This window comes from Balaenoptera musculus, chromosome 1 (genome assembly GCF_009873245.2).
Source record: "Balaenoptera musculus isolate JJ_BM4_2016_0621 chromosome 1, mBalMus1.pri.v3, whole genome shotgun sequence".
Taxonomy (NCBI): domain Eukaryota; kingdom Metazoa; phylum Chordata; class Mammalia; order Artiodactyla; family Balaenopteridae; genus Balaenoptera; species Balaenoptera musculus.
The window spans coordinates 109,896,500-109,922,336 of NC_045785.1; the positions used below are offsets into that span (position 1 = coordinate 109,896,500).

The 25,837-nt window shown below is 37.7% G+C and overlaps 1 protein-coding gene across 3 annotated transcripts in view; it reads right to left on the reverse strand.

Moving 5' to 3' along the window:
* THEM4 (thioesterase superfamily member 4) overlaps positions 1–25,837 on the reverse strand; it is a 48,620-nt gene that overhangs the window by 1,161 nt on the left and 21,622 nt on the right. For 2 of the 3 annotated variants that reach the window (XM_036847337.1, XM_036847345.1), the window contains exons 3-5: positions 21,031–21,187; positions 20,325–20,435; positions 2,644–2,768 (exon numbers count right to left, since the gene is read on the reverse strand). In XM_036847337.1, coding sequence (XP_036703232.1) covers positions 2,644–2,768; positions 20,325–20,435; positions 21,031–21,187 — 393 coding nt within the window. Of the gene's footprint in view, positions 1–2,643; positions 2,769–2,870; positions 3,086–20,324; positions 20,436–21,030; positions 21,188–25,837 lie in introns of those variants that run through there. The other variant, XR_005019312.1, reaches the window with a different exon arrangement.

Consider the following 25,837-nt stretch of genomic DNA (forward strand, 5'->3'; position numbering starts at 1 on the left):
TTTATGATACTGAAAGGTTTAGTGAGACAGTATAAACCACAGCCTGGAATAGGATTTTTAAATTGACTGTGGATTCAAATTATTCATGATCTTCCTCCTGCTTCTTTTATCTATCATTCCTGCAAACAGCTGACACTTAAGGGGAAACTGAATTTCTTAAACAAGACACAAGAAGCATTAACCATAAAGGAAAAAATTTAATAAATGTGCCTACATTTACATTAAAAACTTCTGTTAATATAAAAGATAACTTAAAGCAAATAAAAGACAACTTATATACTAGAAGGAGATATGTGCAACTTATATAGCCAACAAAAAGATTCGTTTTATAAAAAATAAAAAATTCCTATAAATCAGTAAAAAAAAAAAAAGAGGAAAAAAACCAATAAAAGAGGCTGAGAAATCAGGAATTTCACAGAATAGGGAACAAATATGGTCAATAAATATATGAAGAGATGCTCAGCTCCATAGGTAATCAGGGAAATGCAACTTTAGATCACACTGAAATACCATTTTATAACCATTTGATTGGCAAAAATCAAGAAATTTGACTTTACCAATTGCTAGAAAAGATAGAGATCAACAGAATGTCATATATTGCTGGTGGGAATGTAATTCGGTACAGCTTTAGAAAACAATCTGGCATTTCCCTGTAAGGCTGAACACTCTTATACCCTCCAACCCAGAAATTCCACTCCTAAGTATATGCCAAGCTCTTGCCCATATACACCAGCAGGAGACATGAATAAGAATGTTCATAATAGCGTCATTCATAATAGTCAGAGGCCCACCATTAGAGGAAGAGATAAATCCATTGTGGTATAGTCACACAATGGAATATTATACTGCAGTAAATGAGCGAACTTCATAGCCAACAACATGGGTGAACTTCAGTAACATGAAGCTGGGTAGAAAAAAAAATATCAAGTCCCAGAAAAGCACATATAGCACAATCTCTTTTCTACAAAGTTCAAAAACAAACAACTAAACAATATATTACTTAGGCACAAATATATTCTTAATCAAACTTAAAAAAAAACCAATAAGGTATAAAGGAATGAAAATCACAAAATTCTAGATCAGTTACCTCTGAAGGAAAAACAGGAGGATGAGGTGGGGAAAAGTAATTAGGTAGGGATATAATATTATTAAGATTCTGGTTCTTGTTTGATTGTAGGTTTCAGGATGTTTATTATTAAATTAGAAAAATAATACATTAGTGAATGAGTAAGTAAAAGATGACCATTCACGTACCAATAATGGCTGTGTATCCTAAATCAAGGATTCTGAGTAACCGAAACATGTGCATCTGAGGTCCATTAAAATAAAAAATAAAAACAACAAAAAGGGACTTCCCTGGTGGTCCAGTGGTTAAGACTCCACGCTCCCAAAGCAGGGGGCCGGGTTCGATCCCTGGTCGGGGAACTAGATCCCGCAGGCTGCAACTAAGACCTGGAGCAGCCAGATTAAATAAATAAATAAATAAATAAAACAAAACAAAAAGCACTGGATATCTAAATTAACTTGTCTAAGTCTGAAGCTACTGAAGGTGAGGCTTCCAGGACCCCTCACTTGCAAATGCCCTGTGACAGCTGACGATATACAAAGTTACTCATTACAACAGTATTTGCAAGAGCAAAAGACAGAAAATATCCATGTCCAGCCTCTCCAACTCCAATCCAACACAACAGGGCTCATTCTTGTTAACTCTTTTTCCATATCTGGAACTCCTCTGATGTGAGAAACCTGGCTCCCGTCACGGCTGCCAGCCTGTGCAGACGCCACCCTCTCCCTGTGGGCTCTGACACCCACGCTGCTCCCCATGTGGACTCCCTCCTTCCCGTAGCTGGGCTCTGACATCCTGTGCTGGGCCACTCCCCTGTGCAGACACCCTCCACTCCACTCAGGCTCCCAGACAGCAATGGGCTGTTGTAGCCACCCCTCCCTGTGGCTTCCCCCTTATCCTCCAGCCTACCATGCCCGACTCTACCTAATAGTTTTAGAAATATTTAGGAAGGAAGGAAGGGGTGAAATGGAAGGAAGAAGAAAAAGGCAAGAGAATGGGAAGAACCTCTCTATTTTTTCTACACTGATGATAAACACATTCACTGTCCTGTAGCTTGTGTTTTTCATTCAATATATAGTAATGATAAATAGCTCCATACCATACAAAAAGAGTTTCCTTATTCTTATTTATGGCACCACAATATTCCACAATATTTTTTATGGCACACACAATATAGTTTATGGATGAACTGTAGTCTCTTTACCTAGTCTCCTTTTGATAGATATCTATGTTTTGCCAATCTTTTGCTAGTCCAAATAACATTGCATGAGTAGCACAATTACTGGAACCCTAGAGCAACCTTACACGTTGTAATGTTGCACACATGTTAGCATACCTATGGGATAAAATCCTGAAAAGGGGTCAAAAGGTACATGACTATAATTTTGAGAGATATACCAGCTCTCTACCAGCAATGAGTAAGAATACCTTTAACTTGTTCTTTGCATGCAGGGAATTAAGAATTTCTTGGCATGTATGGGTTATAAAACCAAACCAAAACAAAACAAAAAACCCCAAAACAAAAAAACCCAAAATAAATTAAACCAAACCTAAAATAGAAAGTGGCAGCTTCTTACCTGTTGCCTCTGAGTACAGGATCTTCTCATCAACACTTCGAACATTACAAGAAAGAAACAATTTCCTCCCCTCAATTTTATCAAGTTGGCTATTTATCACAACAACAGAACAAAGAGGGATAGGTCTGCAGAAAAAAAAAAACAAAACAAAAAAATCCAGCTTTTATCAGATTTATGTAGCATTGAGAGATGATCAAGTTAATGACAGGGGTGGAAATTTATGATACCTGGTATCAGTGGGTGCTGTTTTAGATAAAATGCTCCTAAAAGGGGTTGACACCACCAGTTGCTCACACCCCCTTCCTCCCAAGCACCATTGCTCTCAGGCGGCTCCTGGGCACCTGGTCCAGAGACTGCTGTTGTGGGTTAGGTTCAAAGAAATCACCAGATGATTCCAGCTCTGCGATGGCAGAGGCTGTCCCATCTGAAGGGAGCTGAAATCCTTTAAAGAAATGAAAACAGGACCATGGGATGGTCCCAGTCAGTTTCTCTCATTTTCTCTGTCATAATTGAAATTTCTCACCCAATCCCCTTTAGAGTAGTTGTCACTAGAAAGACACCGAATAACAAACTCCTGGTAACAGCTTAATGTGCTAAGTCAGTGCTGTCCAACAGAACTTTCTGTGATGACAAAAATGTTCCACAGCTGAGCTGTCCAATATGGTAGCCACAGATGCCTACTGAGCACTCAAAATGTAGTTATTGTGAATGACAAACTGAATCTTTACATTTATTTAATTTCTATTAATTTCTATTTAAATTTATATAGCTATATGTATCTAGTGGTTACAGTCACCTCTGGGAATCTTAGAGATATAGTACTATAATGAAAAAGGTATCTCTTTAAAGGTATAATTTTAGTTGGTAGAAACATAATGTAGAGTAGGGAGATGTGTTTTATGTTCCTATAGTACCATCATGTGGGTGAAGGAACTACTCCATGTGGAAAGGAAATTAACACTCTGATTACCCCTCTGTCCAGTTTTTGCTCCCAGTAGATTTTCCTGAACTTCTCGATGGAACAACTGAGCTTTGCCAATCCAGGATTTACTAAGACCCAGGGGACATTAGGTGTTCTTGCCTGCTCAGCATCTCCCTTTCCTACTAACACTGCGTCTTTCATTTATCCATCTGTCCTACCCCTCACCACACTCTCTCATTCACACACTTACATTCCCCTTTCTTTGGGGAATCACCTCAATTTTCAGCCCATGTAGTAGGTTAACTAGAGTTGACAGCTGACTCTTACCCCCCATGCCCCCTGCACCCCCCCCCCCCAGTGACTGGTTGTGCAGGTGGACATGGGTTGAAACTGTCAATCCTGGAGCTTGTGCTGGAGCCGTTGGGGCTGGGTTCTTTTTCTGCTGGAGTTGCTAGGCTTGCAAGATACAAGCCTGCCTGGTAGCTGTGGCACTACATTGGGAAAGGCTACCCGAGGATGAAGAAGACCTAAAGGAAAAGTGTGGCTGAGACACAGGCACAGATTCCTAATGGCATCATTGAATACCTGCACCCAGCCATAACTGTCTTCTCAACCATGTAAGCCAATATGTTCCTTTTTTCCTTAAGCTATTGTGAATTAAGAGATCTATCCCTGGGACTTCCCTGGTGGTCCAGTGGTTAAGAATCTGCCTTCCAACGCAGGGGACACAGGTTCGATCCCTGGTTGGGGAACTAAGATCCCACATGCCGTGGGGCAACTAAGTCCACGCGCCACAACTACTGAGCCCGCACGCTTCAACTAGAGAGCCCGCATGCTGCAACGAAAGATCCCGCATGCCGCAACAAAGATCCCATGTGCCGCATCTAAGACCCGATGCAGCCAAAAATAAAATAAATAAATAAATAAAATAAATATTAAAAACATTACCACCACCACTGATACATTAAAAAAAAAAGAGATCTATCCCTTACAATGAAAAATTCCTTGATTAATAAGAGAAAGAGAAAGGAGAAATACAAAATAATATAATAACTGTTTATAGAGTATAATTTTCTAAATGCAACTAATATTTAGGCACAGGTAAGTCTGATTGGCATAGAAAGCAGGCTTCAGATCATTTCATTTATCCAGTTTTGTTAGACAACTTACTTAGACTTGTGTTAAAGGCAAAAAAAAAAAGATAATAGAGATAAACAAATTTTAAAAATAAAAGAGAAAACATACATATATAACAGAGAGGCTTAAAAAGCTAAATGGTGGCTCTTTGAAAAGGCTAATAATCTCTGGCAAAATAGATCAAGAAAAATGAGAGTGAGCATAAATAAATACTATTGGCACCAAAAAGGACATAACTACATACTTAACTGAGGTAAGAAAAATTGAGAACACTGTGAATAACTTCATGTCAATAAATTTCAAAACTTAGATGAAATGGAAAAGTATGCAAAAAAAAAATTATCGAAATTGACAAAAAAGGATTAGAAAGCCTGAATAGTTGAATAAAAAATACACTGAAGCCCTAAGAGGATAGAGAAGCCATACCCAGGAAGAAGCCCAGGTCTTGAATCATTTCAGGGGTGAGTCCTTTACTAACTTTCACACACAAGACTATATGTAAACTAAAAAAGTCTATCGATTTAAGTAGGTAAAATGTAGGGTTTGTAATAGTACCTAGTGCTACCCCAACTAATTTACTACAATTTTTTTTTAAGTCCTTATTTTTTACTCCTTATTTTTTACTTTTAAGTCCTTATTTTTTACTCCTTATTTTTTTAAGTCCTTATTTTTTAAGTCCTTATGTGGAGAGAACTTGGCCTGTAAAATTTTGACTCTTTACAATATATTGAGATTTGATCTATGGACCAATCTATGACCAGTTTTTGTAAATGTTCCATGAATACTTGAGAAGAAAATGTATTTTTCTCTAATTACTAAATATAGGGGTCTACATATGTCCAATAAATCATAGTTATTATCTTGTGGTGTTTAAATTTTTTTTTCTAATTTTTTTTTTTTTGGTCTGTTTGATCAATAATTGAGTGTGCTGGAATCTCCCACTATGAAAATGGATTAATTTCTTCCTATGAATCTACTAATTTTGTTTATATACCTTGAAGTTATTTTATTATGTACATACTGAATTAGAATTGTTACTATCTGCTGCTGAATTGAATCTCATTACTATGAAGTAGTCTTCTCTCTCCCCAATATTACTTTTTTGATAATTTATTATTTTTTCCTGATATTCCAGTTTCTTTTGACTAGCTTTTGCCTGGCATATTTTTTCTTCCATTTTCTGTGTCATGTTTTAGATGTCTCATATAAACAGTTTATAGCTTTTTGTATTTTAAAACTCAATTTTATAGTCCCTTTCTTTGAACTGATGGTTTGGTCCATTTACAGTTAGTGTAATTAGTGATTTATTAAGAGCTATTTCTACCATCTTATTTTGGTGTTCTATTTGACTCTAATGATGCTTTTTTCCCCTCTTTCTTGCATTTCTAAAAATTAAAATTTTCATTTAGTTATTTGGTTTTTACTCTTCTACTGGTTAGGCTTTAATTATATGCACTCATTTTTTATTATTTTAATCACCCTCCCCACTGAAAACTACAAAGATTAATTATGTTCACCACCTCCCCAAACTACATACTATTTTTGTCCAGTATTTTAGCTGTCCTTTTTAAAATCCCCAGAATATAGCCATTATTACTATTTACATATAGACTTTGTTGAGATTTATGTTATCAACATATTTACTGATGTAGTTGCTTATTATTCTTTCTTTCATCCTCCTGCCTAGTGGCATTACTTTCCTTCTTTCTGAAGTATATCCCTTAGAAGTTCCCTAGGTATTGTTCTGCTGTTTGTAAACTTTTCCCATTTTTGTTTAAATAAAAATGTGTTTATTTTGCTTATTTTTGAACTTTAGTTTTGCTGAGAGCATGATTCTAAGTTACATGTTTCTTTCAGCACCCTGAAGATATTTTATTATCTTCTCACTTCCACTGTTGCTGATAAGAAGTATACTGCTTCTAAGAGACAAGACTACTCTGTTATGGGTACCCTGTCTTTTATCTCTGACTACTTTTAAGATCTCTTTGCCTTTAGTATCTGTAATTTCTCTATAATATCTCAAGATACAGATTTATTTTTATTTATCTTGTTTGTTATATGTTGTACTTTCTGTATCTATGGCTCATGACTTTCTTTAGTTCTAGAATATGCTTACCCATAATCTCTTCAAATACTAGATCTCTTCCATTCATTCTACTGTCTTCCTCTAGGACTCCAACTATAGCACATTAGGACTTTTCATTTGTCCTCTTAGCTTAACCTCTCTTGTTTTTCACCTCTTTTTCTCTCTGTGCTGAATTCAGGTTAATTTCTTCAGCTCTATATTTCTGTTCACTTTCAGCTGTGTTTAAATTGCCCTTTAACCTATCTAATGAGGTGCTTCTGTTTTTAAACAATTACATTTTCATTTCTAAAAGTTTTAGGTTCTGTGGCAAACCTGTTAATTTTTATAGTTTCTTGTTGCTTTCTCTTTTTGTGATTTCATCTTTTATTTCTTTAAACATCTCATACATAGTTCTTTTATACTGTGTATCTAATTATTGTGATATCTTAAGCCCCTGAGGGTCCAAGTCCATTATTTATCGTTTCTGCTGGTTCTCACTTATGGTGGTTTATTTCCTTACACATTTGGCACAGGATCTAGTTGTTCTGAACAAGGAATGTCCTTCAGAATTTCTTGTCTGCCCTGTTGCATGAAGAAGTCTAATTCAGACCTTCCCAACCAATATGCCATGAATGGGTTATAGAAATGTTGAGATATTGATCCTTTCAGCTGGCTAGCCACCACAAGTCATTAGCTTCTTTGTCTACTTATCTTAATGTGCTAAGCACAAGGAAATAAATCAAGTGTGACATTTGGATCAGGGGGCTGGAAAGTATTTGGGATGATTAAGAAGCAGTTTTGCTTCTTAGAAGAAGGAAGGTAAATTAAGACACCTGATGATTGACACTGTAAATTATCTTCAATTAAATTTTAATCCCAGTGGTTGTCTCTAGCATCCTGGAGGGCCAAAGATTGATTAGATTAAACATGTTTTAATTATTATTACTGTTATTATTATGAATCTAACAATCCTATACAAAAACATAGGGACTGGACTGAGCCCTGACCGCCACAGCAACAGTCAGCTCTACCCACCACCAGAGCCTCCCATCAAGCCTCTTAGATAGCCTCAACCACCAGAGGGCAGACAACAGAAGCAAGAAAAACTACAATCCTGCAGCCTGTGGACCAAAACCCACAGTTACAGAAAGATAGACAAGATGAAAAGGCAGAGGGCTATGTAGCAGATGAAGGAACAAGAAAAAACCCCAGAAAAACAACTAAATGAAGTGGAGATAGGCAACCTTCCAGAAAAAGAATTCAGAATAATGATAGTGAAGATGATCCAGGACCTCGGAATAAGAATGGAGGCAAAGATTGAGAAGATGCAAGAAATGATTAACAAAGACCTAGAAGAATTAAAGAACAAACAAACAGAAATAAACAATACAATAATTGAAATGAAAACTACACTAGAAGGAATCAATAGCAGAATAACTGAGGCAGAAGAACGGATAAGTGACCTGGAAGACAGAATGGTGGAATTCACTGCTGCGGAAGAGACTAAAGAAAAAAGAATGAAAAGAAATGAAGACAGCCTAAGAGACCTCTGGGACAACATTAAACGCAACAACATTCGCATTATAGGGGTCCCAGAAGGAGAAGAGAGAGAGAAAGGACCAGAGAAAATATTTGAAGAGATTATAGTCGAAAACTTCCCTAACATGGGAAAGGAAATAGCCACCCAAGTCCAGGAAGCGCAGAGAGTCCCATACAGAATAAACCCAAGGAGAAACACGCCGAGACACATAGTAATCAAAGTGGCAAAAATTAAAGACAAAGAAAAATTATTGAAAGCAGCAAGGGAAAAACGACAAATAACATACAAGGGAACTCCCATAAGGTTAACAGCTGATTTCTCAGCAGAAACTCTGCAAGCCAGAAGGGAGTGGCATGATATACTTAAAGTGATGAAAGGGAAGAACCTACAACCAAGATTACTCTACCCGGCAAGGATCTCATTTAGATTTGATGGAGAAATCAAAAGCTTTATAGACAAGCAAAAGCTAAGAGAATTCAGCACCACCAAACCAGCTCTACAACAAATGCTAAAGGAACTTCTCTAAGTGGGAAACACAAGAGAAGAAAAGGACCTACCAAAACAAACCCAAAACAATTAAGAAAATGGTCATAGGAACATACATATCGATAATTACCTTAAACGTGAATGGATTAAATGCCCCAACCAAAAGACATAGACTGGCTGAATGGATACAAAAACAAGACCCATATATATGCTGTCTACAAGAGACCCACTTTAGACCTAGGGACACATACAGACTGAAAGTGAGGGGATGGAAAAAGATATTCCATGCAAATGGAAATCAAAAGAAAGCTGGAGTAGTTATACTCATATCAGATAAAATAGACTTTAAAATAAAGAATGTTACAAGAGACAAGGAAGGACACTACATAATGATCCAGGGATCAATCCAAGAAGAAGATATAACAATTATAAATATATATGCACCCAACATAGGAGCACCTCAATACATAAGGCAACTGCTAACAGCTATAAAAGAGGAAATCGACAGTAACACAATAATAGTGGGGGACTTTAACACCTCACTTACACCAATGGACAGATCATCCAAAATGAAAATAAATAAGGAAACAGAAGCTTTAAATGACACAATAGACCAGATAGATTTAATTGATATATATAGGACATTCCATCCAAAAACAGCAGATTACACATTCTTCTCAAGTGCGCACGGAACATTCTCCAGGATAGATCACATCTTGGGTCACAAATCAAGCCTCAGTAAATTTAAGAAAATTGAAATCATATCAAGCATCTTTTCTGATCACAACGCTATGAGATTAGAAATGAATTACAGGGGAAAAAACGTAAAAAAGACAAACACATGGAGGCTAAACAATACGTTACTAAATAACCAAAAGATCACTGAAGAAATCAAAGAGGAAATCAAAAAATACCTAGAGACAAATGACAATGAAAACACGACGACCCAAAACCTATGGGATGCAGCAAAAGCGGTTCTAAGAGGGAAGTTTATAGCTATACAAGCCTACCTAAAGAAACAAGAAAAATCTCAAGTAAACAATCTAACCTTACACCTAAAGGAACTAGAGAAAGAAGAACAAACAAAACCCAAAGTTAGCAGAAGGAAAGAAATCATAAAGATCAGAGCAGAAATAAATGAAATAGAAACAAAGAAAACAATAGCAAAGATCAATAAAACTAAAAGTTGGTTCTTTGAGAAGATAAACAAAATTGATAAGCCATTAGCCAGACTCATCAAGAAAAAGAGGGAGAGGACTCAAATCAATAAAATCAGAAATGAAAAAGGAGAAGTTACAACACACACTGCAGAAATACAAAGCATCCTAAGAGACTACTACAAGCAACTTTATGCCAATAAAATGGACAACCTGGAAGAAATGGACAAATTCTTAGAAAGGTATAAACTTCCAAGACTGAACCAGGAAGAAACAGAAAATATGAACAGACCAATCACAAGTAATGAAATTGAAACTGTGATTAAAAATCTTCCAACAAACAAAAGTCCAGGACCAGATGGCTTCACAGGTGAATTCTATCAAACATTTAGAGAAGAGCTAACACCCATCCTTCTCAAACTCTTCCAAAAAATTGCAGAGGAAGGAACACTCCCAAACTCATTCTATGAGGCCACCATCACCCTGATACCAAAACCAGACAAAGACACTACAAAAAAAGAAAATTACAGACCAATATCACTCATGAATATAGATGCAAAAATCCTCAACAAAATACTAGCAAACAGAATCCAACAACACATTAAAAGGATCATACACCATGATCAAGTGGGATTTATCCCAGGGATGCAAGGATTCTTCAATGTACGCAAATCAATCAATGTGATACACCATATTAACAAATTGAAGAATAAAAACCATATGATCATCTCAATAGATGCAGAAAAAGCTTTTGACAAAATTCAACACCCATTTCTGATAAAAACTCTCCAGAAAGTGGGCATAGAGGGAACCTACCTCAACATAATAAAGGCCATATATGACAAACCCACAGCAAACATCATTCTCAATGGTGAAAAATGAAAGCATTTCCTCTAAGATCAGGAACGAGACAAGGATGTCCACTCTCACCACTATTATTCAACATAGTTCTGGAAGTCCTAGCCACGGCAATCAGAGAAGAAAAAGAAATAAAAGGAATACAAATTGGAAAAGAAGAAGTAAAACTGTCACTGTTTGCGGATGACATGATACTATACATAGAGAATCCTAAAACTGCCGCCAGAAAACTGCTAGAGCTAATTAATGAATATAGTAAAGTTGCAGGATACAAAATTAATGCACAGAAATCTCTTGCATTCCTATACACTAATGATGAAAAATCTGAAAGAGAAATTATGGAAACACTCCCATTTACCATTGCAACAAAAAGAATAAAATACCTAGGAATAAACCTACCTAGGGAGACAAAAGACCTGTATGCAGAAAACTATAAGACACTGATGAAAGAAATTAAAGATGATACCAACAGATGGAGAGATATACCATGTTCTTGGATTGGAAGAATCAACATTGTGAAAATGAGTATACTACCCAAAGCAATCTACAGATTCAATGCAATCCCTATCAAATTACCAATGGCATTTTTTACGGAGCTAGAACAAATCATCTTAAAATTTGTATGGAGACACAAAAGACCCCGAATAGCCAAAGCAGTCTTGAGGCAAAAAAATGGAGCTGGAGCAATCAGACTCCCTGACTTCAGACTCTACTACAAAGCTACAGTAATCAAGACAATATGGTACTGGCACAAAAACAGAAACATAGATCAATGGAACAAGATAGAAAGCCCAGAGATTAGCCCACGCACCTATGGTCAACTAATCTATGACAAAGGAGGCAAAGATATACAATGGAGAAAAGACAGTCTCTTCAATAAGTGGTGCTGGGAAAACTGGACAGCTACATGTAAAAGAATGAAATTAGAATACTCCCTAACACCATACACAAAAATAAACTCAAAATGGATTAGAGACCTAAATATAAGACTGGACACTATAAAACTCTTAGAGGAAAACATAGGAAGAACACTCTTTGACATCAATCACAGCAAGATCTTTTTTGATCCACCTCCTAGAGTAATGGAAATAAAAACAAAAATAAACAAGTGGGACCTAATGAAACTTCAAAGCTTTTGCACAGCAAAGGAAACCATAAACAACACGAAAAGACAACCCTCAGAATGGGAGAAAATATTTGCAAATGAATCAACAGACAAAGGATTAATCTCCAAAATATATAAACAGCTCATTCCGCTCAATATCAAAGAAACAAACACCCCAATCCAAAAATGGGCAGAAGACCTAAATAGACATTTCTCCAAAGAGGACATACAGACGGCCACGAAGCACATGAAAAGATGCTCAACATCACTAATTATTAGAGAAATGCAAATCAAAACTACAATGAGGTATCACGTCACTCCTGTTAGAATGGGCATCATCAGAAAATCTACAAACAACAAATGCTGGAGAGGGTGTGGAGAAAAGGGAACCCTCTTGCACTGTTGGTGGGAATGTAAATTGATACAGCCACTATGGAGAACAATATGGAGGTTCCTTAAAAAACTAAAAATAGAATTACCATATGACCCAGCAATCCCACTACTGGGCATATACCCAGAGAAAACCGTAATTCAAAAAGACACATGCACCCGAATGTTCATTGCAGCACTATTTACAATAGCCAGGTCATGGAAGCAACCTAAATGCCCATCAACAGACGAATGGATAAAGAAATTGTGGTACATATATACAATGGAATATTACTCAGCCATAAAAAGGAACGAAATTGAGTCATTTGTTGAGACGTGGATGGATCTAGAGACTGTCATACAGAGTGAAGTAAGTCAGAAAGAGAAAAACAAATATCGTATATTAATGCATGTGTGTGGAACCTAGAAAAATGGTACAGATGAACTGGTTTGCAGGGCAGAAGTTGAGACACAGATGTAGAGAATGGACATATGGACACCAAGGGGGGAAAACTGCGGTGAGGTGGGGATGGTGGTGTGCTGAATTGGGCGATTGGGATTGACATGTATACACTGATGTGTATAAAATTGATGCCTAATAAGAACCTGCAGTACAAAAAAAAAAAATATAGGGACTGATAAAGTTCTAGACTACTTACACAATCTAATAATGTAATGTTTTATTCTGGTCTTTAATCATCAATTAATAGAAGAGAATGGAGGTTGTGCATTGCAGTGAAGAGAACCAGACTTAGAGTCAGAAGACATGAGTTCTAATCCCGGCTATATTCTCTCTATCTATGTGACTTCAGGTAAAACTTGTTTTCAGTAAGTTTTCCAATTGTGGGTAACAAATGAATAGCTAAGTAACTGATTTATGTGAATAGTTTGTTGGATGAGACAAGGACTAGGGATAGGACCTGGCAAGTAGCATGTGCTCATACACAAACACAGGTTGAGCTAAATTGTAATCGAAATACTCTGCTGAGCTTGTTTTCAAATGAACCCCCTTTTTTGTTGAGAAGAGAGGTTGTACTGCATTCTTCACCTTTATTTGAACATAGAAAAATATTTTAAAAATTGTGAAATAAGGAAAAATGTTAAAACATAATTTAAAATATATTATTTATCATGTTAAGAAAGGCATTTCTAGAATCTAATTTTTAGTCATAAATAATATAAAATATTGACTACATGCAAGGATGACAATTTCTCCCAAATTAATCTTTAAAGTTGGGACTTCCCTCGTGGCACAGTGGTTAAGAATCCACCTGCCAATGCAGGGGACATGGGTTCGACTCCTAGTGGTGGGAAGATCTCACATGCCATGGGGCAACTAAGCCTGTGTACCACAACTACTGAGCCTGCGCTCTAGAGCCCGCAAGCCACAACTACTGAGCCTGCGTGCCACAACTACTGAAGCCCGCGTGCCTAGAGCCTGTGCTCCGCAACAAGAGAAGCCACTGCAATGAGAAGCCCGCAAGCTGCAAAGAACAGTAGCCCCCGCTCGCTGCAACTAGAGAAAGCCTGTGCACAGCAACAAAGACCCAATGCAACCAAAAATAAATAGATAAATTTATTTAAAAAAAAACTTTAAAGTCAACATAACTGCTAACAAAATCACATTTTGCTTTTGGGTAGATTTTGACAAATTTATTCTAACTTTAATTTGCTTCACTCAAGTGATAAAGAGAGGTGGTTGATGAGACATAGGGTTATATAAGAGAAAGGGGTACAATAACAGTCTGGGTGAGGGGTTAAAAATCTAAGGCACAACTAGGAATATGGGAAAACTACTTCAACATCATAAAGGCCATATATGAAAAGCCTACAGCTGACATCATACACAATGGTTGAGAGACTGAAACTTTTCCTCTAACATCAGGAACAAGACAAGACTCCTACTCTTGCCATTTCTATTCAACAAAGTACTGGAAGTCCTAGCCAGTGTAGTTAGGCAAGAAAAAGAAATAAAAGGCATACAAATCAGAAAGGAAGAAGTGGGCTTCCCTGGTGGCGCAGTGGTTGAGAATCTGCCTGCTAATGCAGGGGACACGGGTTTGAGCCCTGGTCTGGGAAGATCCCACATGCCACGGAGCAACTAGGCCCATGAGCCACAACTACTGAGCCTGCGCATCTGGAGCCTGTGCTCCGCAACAAGAGAGGCCACGATAGTGAGAGGCCCACGCACTGCGATGAAGAGTGGCCCCCGCTTGCCGCAACTAGAGAAAGCCCTAGCACAGAAACGAAGACCCAACGTAGCAATCAATCAATCAATAAATCTTTAAAAAAAAAAAGTACATGAATTCTTTAAAAAAAAAAAAAAAGAAAGGAAGAAGTAAATTATCTCTGTTCACAGATGAAATGGTCTTATCTGTAGAAAACCCCAAAGATTCCACAAAAAAAATGTTAGAACTAATGAATAAATTCAGCAATGTTGCAGGATATAAAATCAACACACAAAAATCAGTTGCATTTTTATACACTAACCATGAATAATCTAAAAAAGAAACTGAGAAAACAGTTTCATTAAAAATAGCATCAATAAGAATAAAATACTTAGGAATAAACTTAACCAAGGAGGCAAAAGACTTGTACACTGAAAACTACAAAACACTGCTAAAAGAAATTAAAGACACAAATAAATGGAAAGACATCCCATGTTCATTGATTAGAAGACTCAATATTTTTAAGATGTCAATACTACCCAAAGCGATCTACAGATTAAGTGCAATCCCTATCAAAATCCCAATGGCATTTTCTGTAGAAATAGAAAAATCCATCCTAAAGTTCACATGAATCTCAAGGGACCCTGAATAGCCAAAGCAATCTTGAAAAAGAAGAAAAAAGCTGAAGTCCCACACATCTTGATTTCAAAACATATTACAAAACTACAATAATCAAGACAGTGTGGTACTGGCATAAAGACAGACATATAGATTAATGGAATAGAACAGACAGCCTAGAAATAAACCCTTTCATATATGGTCAAATGATTTTCTACAAGTGACCAAGACCACTCAATGGGGAAAGGACAGTCTCTTCAAAAGTGGTGCTGGGAAAACTGGATATCCACATGTAGAAGAATGATCTTGGACCCTTACCTTAAACCATATACAAAAAATAATGTGAAATGGACTGAAGACCTCCATTGGGGAAAAGCTTCATGACATTGGGTCTGGCAATGATTTCTTGGATATGACACCAAAGGTACAGACAACAAAATAAAAAAATAGACAAATGGGACTACATCAAACTTAAAAACTTCTGTGCATCAAAGGACACAATCAACAGAGTAAAAAAGCAACCTTAAAAATGGGTTGCAAATCATATATCTGATAAGGGGTTAATATCCAGAATATATAAAGAACTACAATTCAACAACAAAAAACTCACAACAACCTGATTTAAAAAATGCTCCTTCAGGTGAAGGACTTGAATAGACATTTCTCCAAAGATGATATACAAATGGCCAACAAGCATATGAAAAGATGCTCAATGTCACTAATCATTCGAAAAATGCAAATCAAAGCACAGTGAGCTATCACCTCACATCCATTAGGATGGCTACTATTAAAAAACAAAACAAAACCCAAATAACAAGTGTTGGTGAAGATGTGGAGAAACTGGAACCCTTATGCATTGCTGGTGGGACTGTAAAGTGGTGCAGCAGCTATGGAAAATAGTATAGTGGTTCCTCAAAAAATTAAAAATAGAATTACCATGGAATCTAGCAATTCCACTTCTGGGTATACATCCAAAAGAACTGAAAGCAAGACCTCATAGAGATATTTGCACACCCATGTTCATTATAGCATTATTCACAATAGCCAAGAGGTGGTAGCAACCCAAATACCCATCAACGGATGAAAGAATAAACAAGATGTGGTATACACATACAATGGAATATTATTCAGCCTTACAAAGGAAAGATATCCTGTTATGTGCTACAACATGGATGAATCTTGAAGACATTATGCTAAGTGAAATAAGCCAGTCATAAAAAGACAAATATTGTATGATTCCACTTATATGATGTAACAACAGTAGTCAGATTCACAGAAACAGAAAGTAGAATTATGGTTGTCAGGGGCTGAGGGAAGGGGGATATGTGAAGTTATTGTTTAATGGGTACAGAGTTAAAGTTTTGCAAGATGAAAAAGTTCTGGAGATCTGTTTCACAACAGTGTAAATACACTTAATACTACTGAACTGTACATTTAAAAAAGGTTAGGACAGTAAATTTTACGTTATGCCTTTTTTTTAACTAAAGCTAGAAATTTAAAAAATATTTTAAAAATATAAGGCATGAAAGATGTTAAATCTAAAGTATCAGAGTGAACTCATGACCTTATTAAACATTAATAACTTTCCAGCTCTGACACTGTAATGGCCTAGCAGCAAGGTCATCCTGCTCATCATGAGAATACATGTGGAACAATCTAATATTTTTCTGGTCTTTAGCACTATTCTTCATTAAAAGGAATCAGGGATCTTTGTAGACTAGCTAGTCTATGTCTTGGCACAGATGTACTTTAGAACGTTGTTGTTAGAAGTAAAAGTAATAATAACAACGTTAATGATAAAAATAACAAGCAGCTAACACTTACTGAGTACTTGTTATGGGGCCAGATACTGTCCTAGATGCTTTGCATGGGTTAATTCATTTATTGCTCACAATGACCCTATGAGGTAGGTATTATTATCCTCTATTTAAAGATGAGGACACTGAAGCACAGAGAGGTTAAGTAGCTTGTTGAAGGTCACACAGCTAATAAGTGGCAAAATGGGCCTTTGAACCTGTTCCAATGTCTGTCCTCTTAACTAGTGATTATACTGTCTCTCAGGAGAAAAGAGTACTTAAAAGCTAGCACAAGAAGTCAGATAGCACAAGGAGTCAGTCTAAAGAGACTTCTATCGGCCAAATGTAACATAAGCATAGAAAAGAGGGTGATAATTATAGCTAACTACATTACGGAAAGTTCCTAATGATTCTCAAAAAAAGGAAAAGCTAGCTCAAGGAGTATAAAACCATAGCTATAATTCAAGGACGACTACGATAGGATAAGTTTAATTTTTTAAGCAGTTTACACATAGAGAAGAGTGTTGACAAGTAAGTGTTTCTTCTATGAAGTATGTATCTGTCTTATATGTATTTTACTCTGTAGAAGTAGTAAATGGTAGACACAGAGTAAGAGGTGTGTACAGGTAAGGTTTGGGGAGGCTGTATTCAAAGAATTATGCTCACACACACCATGGCATAAGCAAACCAATAGTTTTCTTAGCTGTGAAGTGTGGGTAGAGGTATGTAGAGGATACCTACATTCATCAAGGACTCTTCATGTGTTAGTCAAAAAGGCTTGAGAGTCTGCATGAACAAGGCAAAGACTTGTACAACCCGTAGCATCTGCATCAGGGCTGTTACCTCTTATGTTCCCCCAAAGTGTGTGAGGTGCAGGTGAGCTGACAGGTGAAAAGAATATTAATGCACATTCAGTGGATTTACATCCATGGATGTATGCCATTTGGGGGTTCAAAGTCCTGCATAATCTCCATAAGAACCCCCAATAATCCCCTCCCCCACACCAATAGGCAGAGAACTGTGAGGAAGCCAAACAATTCTGGAAAATGCAAGAATTATTCTCTTAACAAAATGCAAGAATTATTCCCCTAACAGAAAGGACTGATTACAGAAAAGAACCAGCTAGAAAGAAGGTGAATGTCTTGCCCAGTTGAATATCCCTGAAAGAAAACTACATAGTCACTTGTCCTATCTCATGAGAGATGTTACCTCTGCCAATTAAATGAGATGCATTTAATTGTAGGTAATCAGTAAACCAAGGCAGAATAAATATGACTAAGACAAGTAGACTTAGATACTAAATAAGGGGAAGTACTAGGTTGTAAGGACAGGTGTAGATTTGGAAAGTCCCCCTGACACAGCAAGGAATCCTCAACTCCAAGAGGAGCTCAGCCTCATGAATTCAGGCTCATGTTCCAATCATCTTCAAAGGCAAAATCCTGTCACATCAAGAATCACCAGGTTGACAGATTAGAACGTACAAATTTGGCTGATATGAGTTGGTTTCTTTACAATCTGATACAATTACCATAAGCCTGGGGAGTTTATAAGAATGAGTTATTCTAACCTCAGGAAAATATAGGTATTGACAGCCTGAAGAAATTAATCAAACCCAGAAAAAAAAATTTAATAGGCTAAGTGTAGGTGAAATAATAAGTTTTGTAATCACTGAGATAATTTTGCTTAGAAAAAACTACCATACTAGGCTTGTTATTTTCTTTACTGAATTAGTTAAATCTGATTATGTTTTTAATTAATGCTTCAGTATTTAAAATAATTTATGTTGTATTATTTATAAGCATGGATTTATTAATATGTCTGTGGTTGTGTTAGTTGCTGACACTGAATTTATTTGAGGTGATAGTATTAGCAGTTAAGGGACCACTTTCCCAATCTCCCTTAATGCTAATGAGATTAAATGGGCGTGTTGTGTAGTACTTCCAGGAAGTCTCTTTGAAAGAGAGAAGACAGCTCTTCCCCCCTTCCTCAATCCTGCTGTGTAGGACATGTGATGATGGCTCTTGCTGCCACTCTGGACTGTAAAAGAGATGAGCTACAAAGAGCCTGCATCTCTGGGAACCAGGGAGCTGCCATACTAGATTTCTTTCACATGATAAATTTCTATCTTAAGTTATTTTTATTTTGAAGTTACTAATATTGGCAGCTGGGGAGGAGGAAGTTAAAGCAGCTGGCCTCCAATTTATTCAGTGTGTGTGTGTGTGTGTCTGTGTGTGTGTGTGTCTGTGTGTGTGTGTGTGTGTGTGTGTGTGTGTGTGTTGGGGAGCAAAGAGAAATACTCCTGGGGAAAAAAAGGAGGCAAGTGACCCTGTCTAATTTTTTCTCACTGGGCCTGCAGGTAAATAGACCAGGAGTTGACAAACTATGTTTCACTGGTCAGCTGCCTGTTTTGTAAATAAAATTTTATTGGAACACAGCTATACCCATTTATTTATATATTGTCTGTGGCTGTTTTTGTGCTACAGTGGCAGAGTTGACTAGTTGTGCCAGAAACTGTATGGCCTGCAAAGCATAAAACATTTATAGAAAAAGTTGTGATGACCCCTGAAATAAACTAATGATATTTGCTAGGGGAAAGAGTCCTTTTCTATAGAATGCCCTGAGTAGGATATGCCTGGCTAAGTATTACTTAAAGTATTCAATAAGTAAACCCATAATCTATGAAGCATGGCTCCCTGATGACTGCCACATAAGCCATACAACTCTCTGGGGTATAAAATGGAGATGTTCCTACATGCTTCCTACTGTGTGAAGTAATAACCCACAGAACCTCATTTGGAGATCTCTATTGAACTCTGTTCTTAAACTCTGTTCTGCCCTATTGCTCTCTTTCTCTGTGCCTGTGCCAGTATCCATACTACTTGACTGTAGAGATATAGCTGCATAATTGAAGAATTAAATAAGCTCATGTTGAGCTTTGTTTTTGACAGATACCAAACTTTTCTTGCTGCCCTTTTACTTCTTTGTGTGAAGTTATGTAAAACTTATGTTTTGTTATGTAGTGGATGTTGGTGCTTCACTCAGATCCCCTTCAATCTTTTTTTCACCTTTGTTTTTTGGATATTTTTCTTAGAGCCTGCTTTGCTCAAACACAGTGAGCAAGAAGTACCTGGGAATTTATAGTCCCCTGGATAGCCTTTATCCTATGACGAAAGTGTGAGAGAATATGAGGACACCAGCTCCCTTGCCTGAGGTAGGGAAAATACTGAGGCACACATTTCACTCCAGAGTTCCTTCCATGATCAGGCTGAAGCTACCCTTTGCAGGACTGAGAGCCTAACCTTGGGTGGCTTCTTCCCCTTCCCTGTCCTTCTTCTCCTACACCCTAGCTAGTTTCCTCTGGGAGTACTTCCTTTCTTGCATAGAAATCCTTTTCTCAGGGTCTGCTGCTGGGGAACCTGATTTATGACACCTAAGAAGTAAAGAATACCCATGACTTTACCTTTTAAAATTGATGTTGAGATTGGCAGTCATGACAATTCCCCCAGGTATAGCTGCACACATACCAACAGTAGCATCAATCATTGTTGCAATGGCACCTCCATGAAGGAATCTAGTTACAAGAGGAAAAGAGAAATGTGTTCACAAGTTCTGAAAACAGCCCCTTAAGAGAGAAAAATTATCCAAGCCTCCCATATAATCTACTTCTGAAAGTTCCACTTAATTCATGTTCAATGTACTGAATGTCAAATTATATCCATGTTCTCACCTTCATTTTGTTCATAGCATAACACTGTAGTACTTGTAACAAAGCCAGAACCTAATGATAATCAGGTCACAAGTAAGCAAAAAGCTAAAATCCAATTTAGAAAATTTATATTATGTTTTTATTATACTAACTATATACATCATTGTTTAAAAATTTAGGAAATGCAGAAAAACAGAAGAAAAAGAAAAAGAAATTAAAAATTATAAGGCTATCTAGTGACAAACCAATATTAACATGTTAATGATACTCTCTAAAATTATACTCTTTTGCCCTATGTCCTACACTTTTGTCATTTAATAATTTACAGTAAACATCTATCCATGTCAATAAATATATATCTACATTACCACTTTAATGTCTTCATTGTAGTCCATGGATACAGGGCGGTACTATAAGATAACAACCTCTTAGAGCCACATTTCTAGGCTATCATTCTTACCCAGGTACTCCTTGCAGATAAGGACCTCCTTGAAACAAGCAAACTGTCCTTTTCTCATCATCGTTATAGAAGATCACATATTCAAAGCCCAGGCCATCCTCATAGCCTCTGGTGAAGAGCTGGGCCTGTGACAGTTGTTCTTTCACAAGCTTTGAGTCTGTAAGGAAATGAAGTGGATGGGCACATGAGAAACAGGTATGAGAAAAATACCATGACAGAGACAAATATCTGTACCCTGCAAGAATCACAGGTCAGTGGATGATTGATTAAAATGCCAACCAGGTGCAAAACTGAAGGGGCTGGGAGGGTCCCAAAGAAACAGAATACAGGATCTTTGCTCCAGTGGAATTAGTCTAACTGGGAACATAGTAAAAATAAATGAAATCAAAACAAAGTACTAACACATGGCAATCAGGAAATATAGTACATAAATACAAAGGGTATATGGAATAAAATAGTAAGGTATAGATAGAAATCCTTCTTAGAATAAGTGTGATTTAAATGAGATTTAAAGAAAGTGAGTAATGTAACAATAGAGAGGTTTTCCTTGCAGACATGAGTTTAGCCTGAGCAGAAGATAGTTATCATACTGAATCAGAAACAGAGGTAGGTCAGCCCAATATTCAATGTGATTATGACTCCTGAGTCTCCAACTCAGGGTTAGAACCATTAGGGTTCATGAAATCAAATTAGTGGGTTGTAGGCAGACTTTAAAAAGAAACTGAATGCTTCACATATATCCTGGATAAGTACTAGTGTGCTCATTTAGATATGTTTTTTCAATTATACAACTGTGCACAAGTTGTGTGTTCTGGGTTTTGAGTCAAAATGTAGGTAACTTCAAAATAAAGACTGAAAGCTACTGCTGTGGGAAGGGCATGTTTGTCCTTTCATACCCATTTTAAGATTTAATTCCCCAAACTCTTAGCTTTCTTTCACAGCTCATCATGATTTGCCATGTATAACGCTGATTCTTTTATTGATACCAAATTTACATTTACAAACTTGGAAAAGGATATGAGATGAGAAGATGTGGGAGAACTGGGGAGGACAAGGGAAGATATTATTTAGGCCCTGAGCATCTGGGGGCAGGCACCCTGTGTCTTGGACTTTGTGTGCTCAACAACTGGCAGATAGGCACACACTATATGCGCTCTAGCAGTGGTTGAGAAATTGAACGATTTGGAGGGCCAAAGAAACTTAAAATTGAGAATCAGTCTCATGGTACAGTAGAAAAGAACCTTGTCCTGGAAGTTGGGAAATTTTTCATGACTTAGCTTTGGCCTAGAACTTGCTCCCTTCTCCATACTTTATCCATACAGTGGGGGGATAAACCTAAATGACCTCTAAGATCTGTTCCAACTATAACACTCTGGGATTTCAGGATAAGATAGGCCTCAAACCCTTCTAATTTTTTAGTTAGGAGTTCAAAATTTCTGGTTTAGATTACTAAACCTTGAGGTTACCTCATAAAAATGGGAAAAATAAAGATTGTGGGGAAGTCTGTTAGAAATGCAGAATATTGGGCTCTACCTCTGACCTACTGAAGCTGAACTTACATTTTAACAAGACTACCAGTTGTTTCATATTCATGTTAAAATCTGAGAGGAACTGATCTTTTAAGCCATGGGATAACACTGAAGGTAGCAGAGGAGTAACACGATCAGATTTGAATTTTGAATCACTCTGCTAGCTGGACGAAAGGAGGGGGATAAGAAAGATGAGTGAGAAGATCACTGAAACGCTATAAAATCACAATCACCAAACTTTTCTGCTTGGTGGGGTGATTTTCTCCAGCTATGTTCAGCTATGTGAGGGCCTGAGCAAATAAGAGATGGCAGATGTTTAGATTCATTCAGGGCCGCGGTTTTCCTACATAAGTACACTACAGAAGTTCAGATAAAAGAGGGCTATGGGGACAATGAGAAAGTAGAGGACTCAATGAACTGAAGGTCTTAATGAGGCCAAAGAATTTTTTCTGTGGGGGCTTTGAACAAGTAAGCTGGAAGGAAAAAGGTTGTGGTCAGAAAAAGGATGTCTAAATGTGTGGATTTGGAGGTTGTGCACTTTCTGAAGATGATAAGGCTCAAGATGTCCTCAGGAGTGCATTGCTGGGGCTGTGCAAAAGAAAGGTCATAGGTGATGAGAAGGTAAATAAACTGAGGAGCCATGGTGTGGATGGTGGGTTGCTGAGAATGGTGAATAGAGTTGGGTAGAGAGGAAAACAGTTAACCAGGTGCTGAAATACTCAACATATAGGGAGAGGTTGGTAGATGACAGCTACAAGAAGGGGAAGTTGAGGGTGATAAAGTCGGAAAAAGTGAGATGGTATAAACCTCAAAAGGAATGGGGGTTTTCTAAGAAGCAGGGGAAATAATAATTTGAAAGCAAGTATGGGTAGCAAGGAGGACCTCAAACTCCTCCCTCTTCTGAGAGGGTCAAGTTTCCAACAAGAGACGATAGTTAGGTTGGATGAAGGGATGAGCAGAAACATGTGGGAATTGAACCCTGGAAACTACTGACATTTAAGGAGTGGGTAGAAGGAGAAAGGGAAAATTGGTCAGAGGTTTGTGAAAGCCAAGAGACAAAACATTTCAAGGAGAATGAGATTAACAGTTAGGTCCAGCACAGTAAGGGCTGAAAAATGCCCACAAAATACGGCAATTCGGTCGCTAGTGGCTTAAGTGAAGAAATTTCAGTAGAGCTATTAGAGTAGAAGCCAGATTGTACTGGGTTAAGGACATTCAATTAATTTTGTGATATGATAAATAGTTAGAATGGAATTAGTAACACAAATTACTAATTTTCCCCTTCATTCGTAAAACAGAGTTAATTCTTATTTCTCTCTATATTGGTGGTTCTATAAAGAAACTTATGAACTCTACCATTTTTCTTGGTTAAGGTAGTTTTATTTTTGTTTCATTCATTTCTTTTTTTCTTTTTTTGGCTGTGTTGGGTCTTTGTTGCTGCACGGGCTTTCTCTAGTTGTGGTGAGCGGGGGCTACTCTTTGTTGAGGTGCGTGGACTTCTCATTTTGGTGGCTTCTCTTGTTGCAGAGCATGGGCTCTAGGTGTGTGGGCTTCAGTAGTTGCAGCACATGGGCTCAGTAGTTGTGGTGCGTGGGCTCAGTAGTTGTGGTTTGAGGGCTCTAGAGCACGTGAGCTTCAGTAGTTGTGGCGCAAGGGCCTCGTTGCTCTGTGGCATGTGGGATCTTCCTGGACCAGGGACTGAACCCGTCCCCTGCACCAGCAGGTGGATTCCCAACCACTGCGCCACCAGGGAAGCCCCTGTTTCATTCATTTCTTCAGCAAATATTGAAGAATTCAGCAAATACCATGAGGAAACTGAGGCAAGAAAAGGTAGAGTAACTTGCCCAAGGTCACACAGCTTTAAGTTGTAGAACCAGAATTTGAACCCACTCACTATATTTCAACCATGAAATTAGTTAAGTCGTCAGCTTTTGGATGGCCTCTAAAGCCATGTGACTGAATGAGATTACCAACAGAGTACAGTGAAGCAAGGAGTACTAAGGATTGAGACATGGGGCACCCTAACATTAAGTTTGAGGACAAGGAGGAACTGGCAAAAGAAACTAAAAAGGAAGAACCAGTGAAGTAGAAGACTATGGTGTCCTGGAAGCCAAGTTCAACGAGAAAGGAGTTATCAGCTGTGCCAAAAGCTGAGCAAGGTCATTGGTTAGCAACATGAAGGTCACCGGTGACAGTAGTTCTGATGGAGTGGTGGGAGTGAGAGTCTGCCTGAAGAGGTTTAAGAGAGACCAGGAAGAGAGAAACCCAGTTGTGGCATGTCTGTACACTGATGAGAAAGATCTAGCAGAGAGGGATATCCTTAAGTAGGCCAAAGGGATAGAATACAGTGCACCAATAGAAGGCTTGGCCTCTCATAAGAGTATGGTCAGTTCATTCATAACAGGAAAAAGCAGAACATCAGGCACAGACGCAGGGAAGAGGGTAAATGAGGTAGGGGTTGCTTGGAAATTCTCTTCTGATTGCTTTTATTTTCTGTGAAACAGGAGGCAAGATCAGCTGAGAGTGAGGCTTGAGAAAAAGAAGGTAGGAAATAGTCATCTAGGAGAGCAGGAGAGTGAGTAGACGAGGCAAAAATGAAATATGATTGTCAGGCAATGTTAAGGGCCTACTTGAGGTCATTAAAAAAAAAAAAATCACGGGAGTTCCCTGGAGGTCCAGTGGTTAGGGCTCTGTGCTCCCACTGCAGGGGGCATGGGTTCCATCCCTGGTCACGGAACTAAGATCCTGCAAGCTGCGTGGCGTGGCCAAAAGAAAAAAAACAAAGAAAAAACCCTCCAAACATCACAATCCCCAAACACCTACTAAAGGTATGTTTAGATGATTAAAAGACAATGAGTAAAATAAGAAATATCTGTATAAGCTTCATGCAGTCAGGAACCCCATCTATGTACTCAGGCTTGTTTCAGGAATGCAACACTTTGCACAGCACAGATACTCAACAGATAGTTGTTGAATGAATATATAAGGGACGTTGTGAATAAGAAAGCAAAAAGGTCTTTACAGGCTGACTCTAAAAATGAAAAATGTATATATATTAGGTATATATATAAAGTTCTTCAGTTAGGCTCAGTAAGTCAGCCACATAGGTGCAGAAGAGGGGAGACAAATAATTCAAATGAAAGCCACAGGGTGTTAGCTGACTGTCAGTCAACAGTGTGACGTGGCTACCTACTTAGTGCTAATGTCTTACTCTGCATGGAAAGACCATAATTTGAGTTTCAATCTTAGTTCTGGGAAGCATATACTAAGGATCTGAG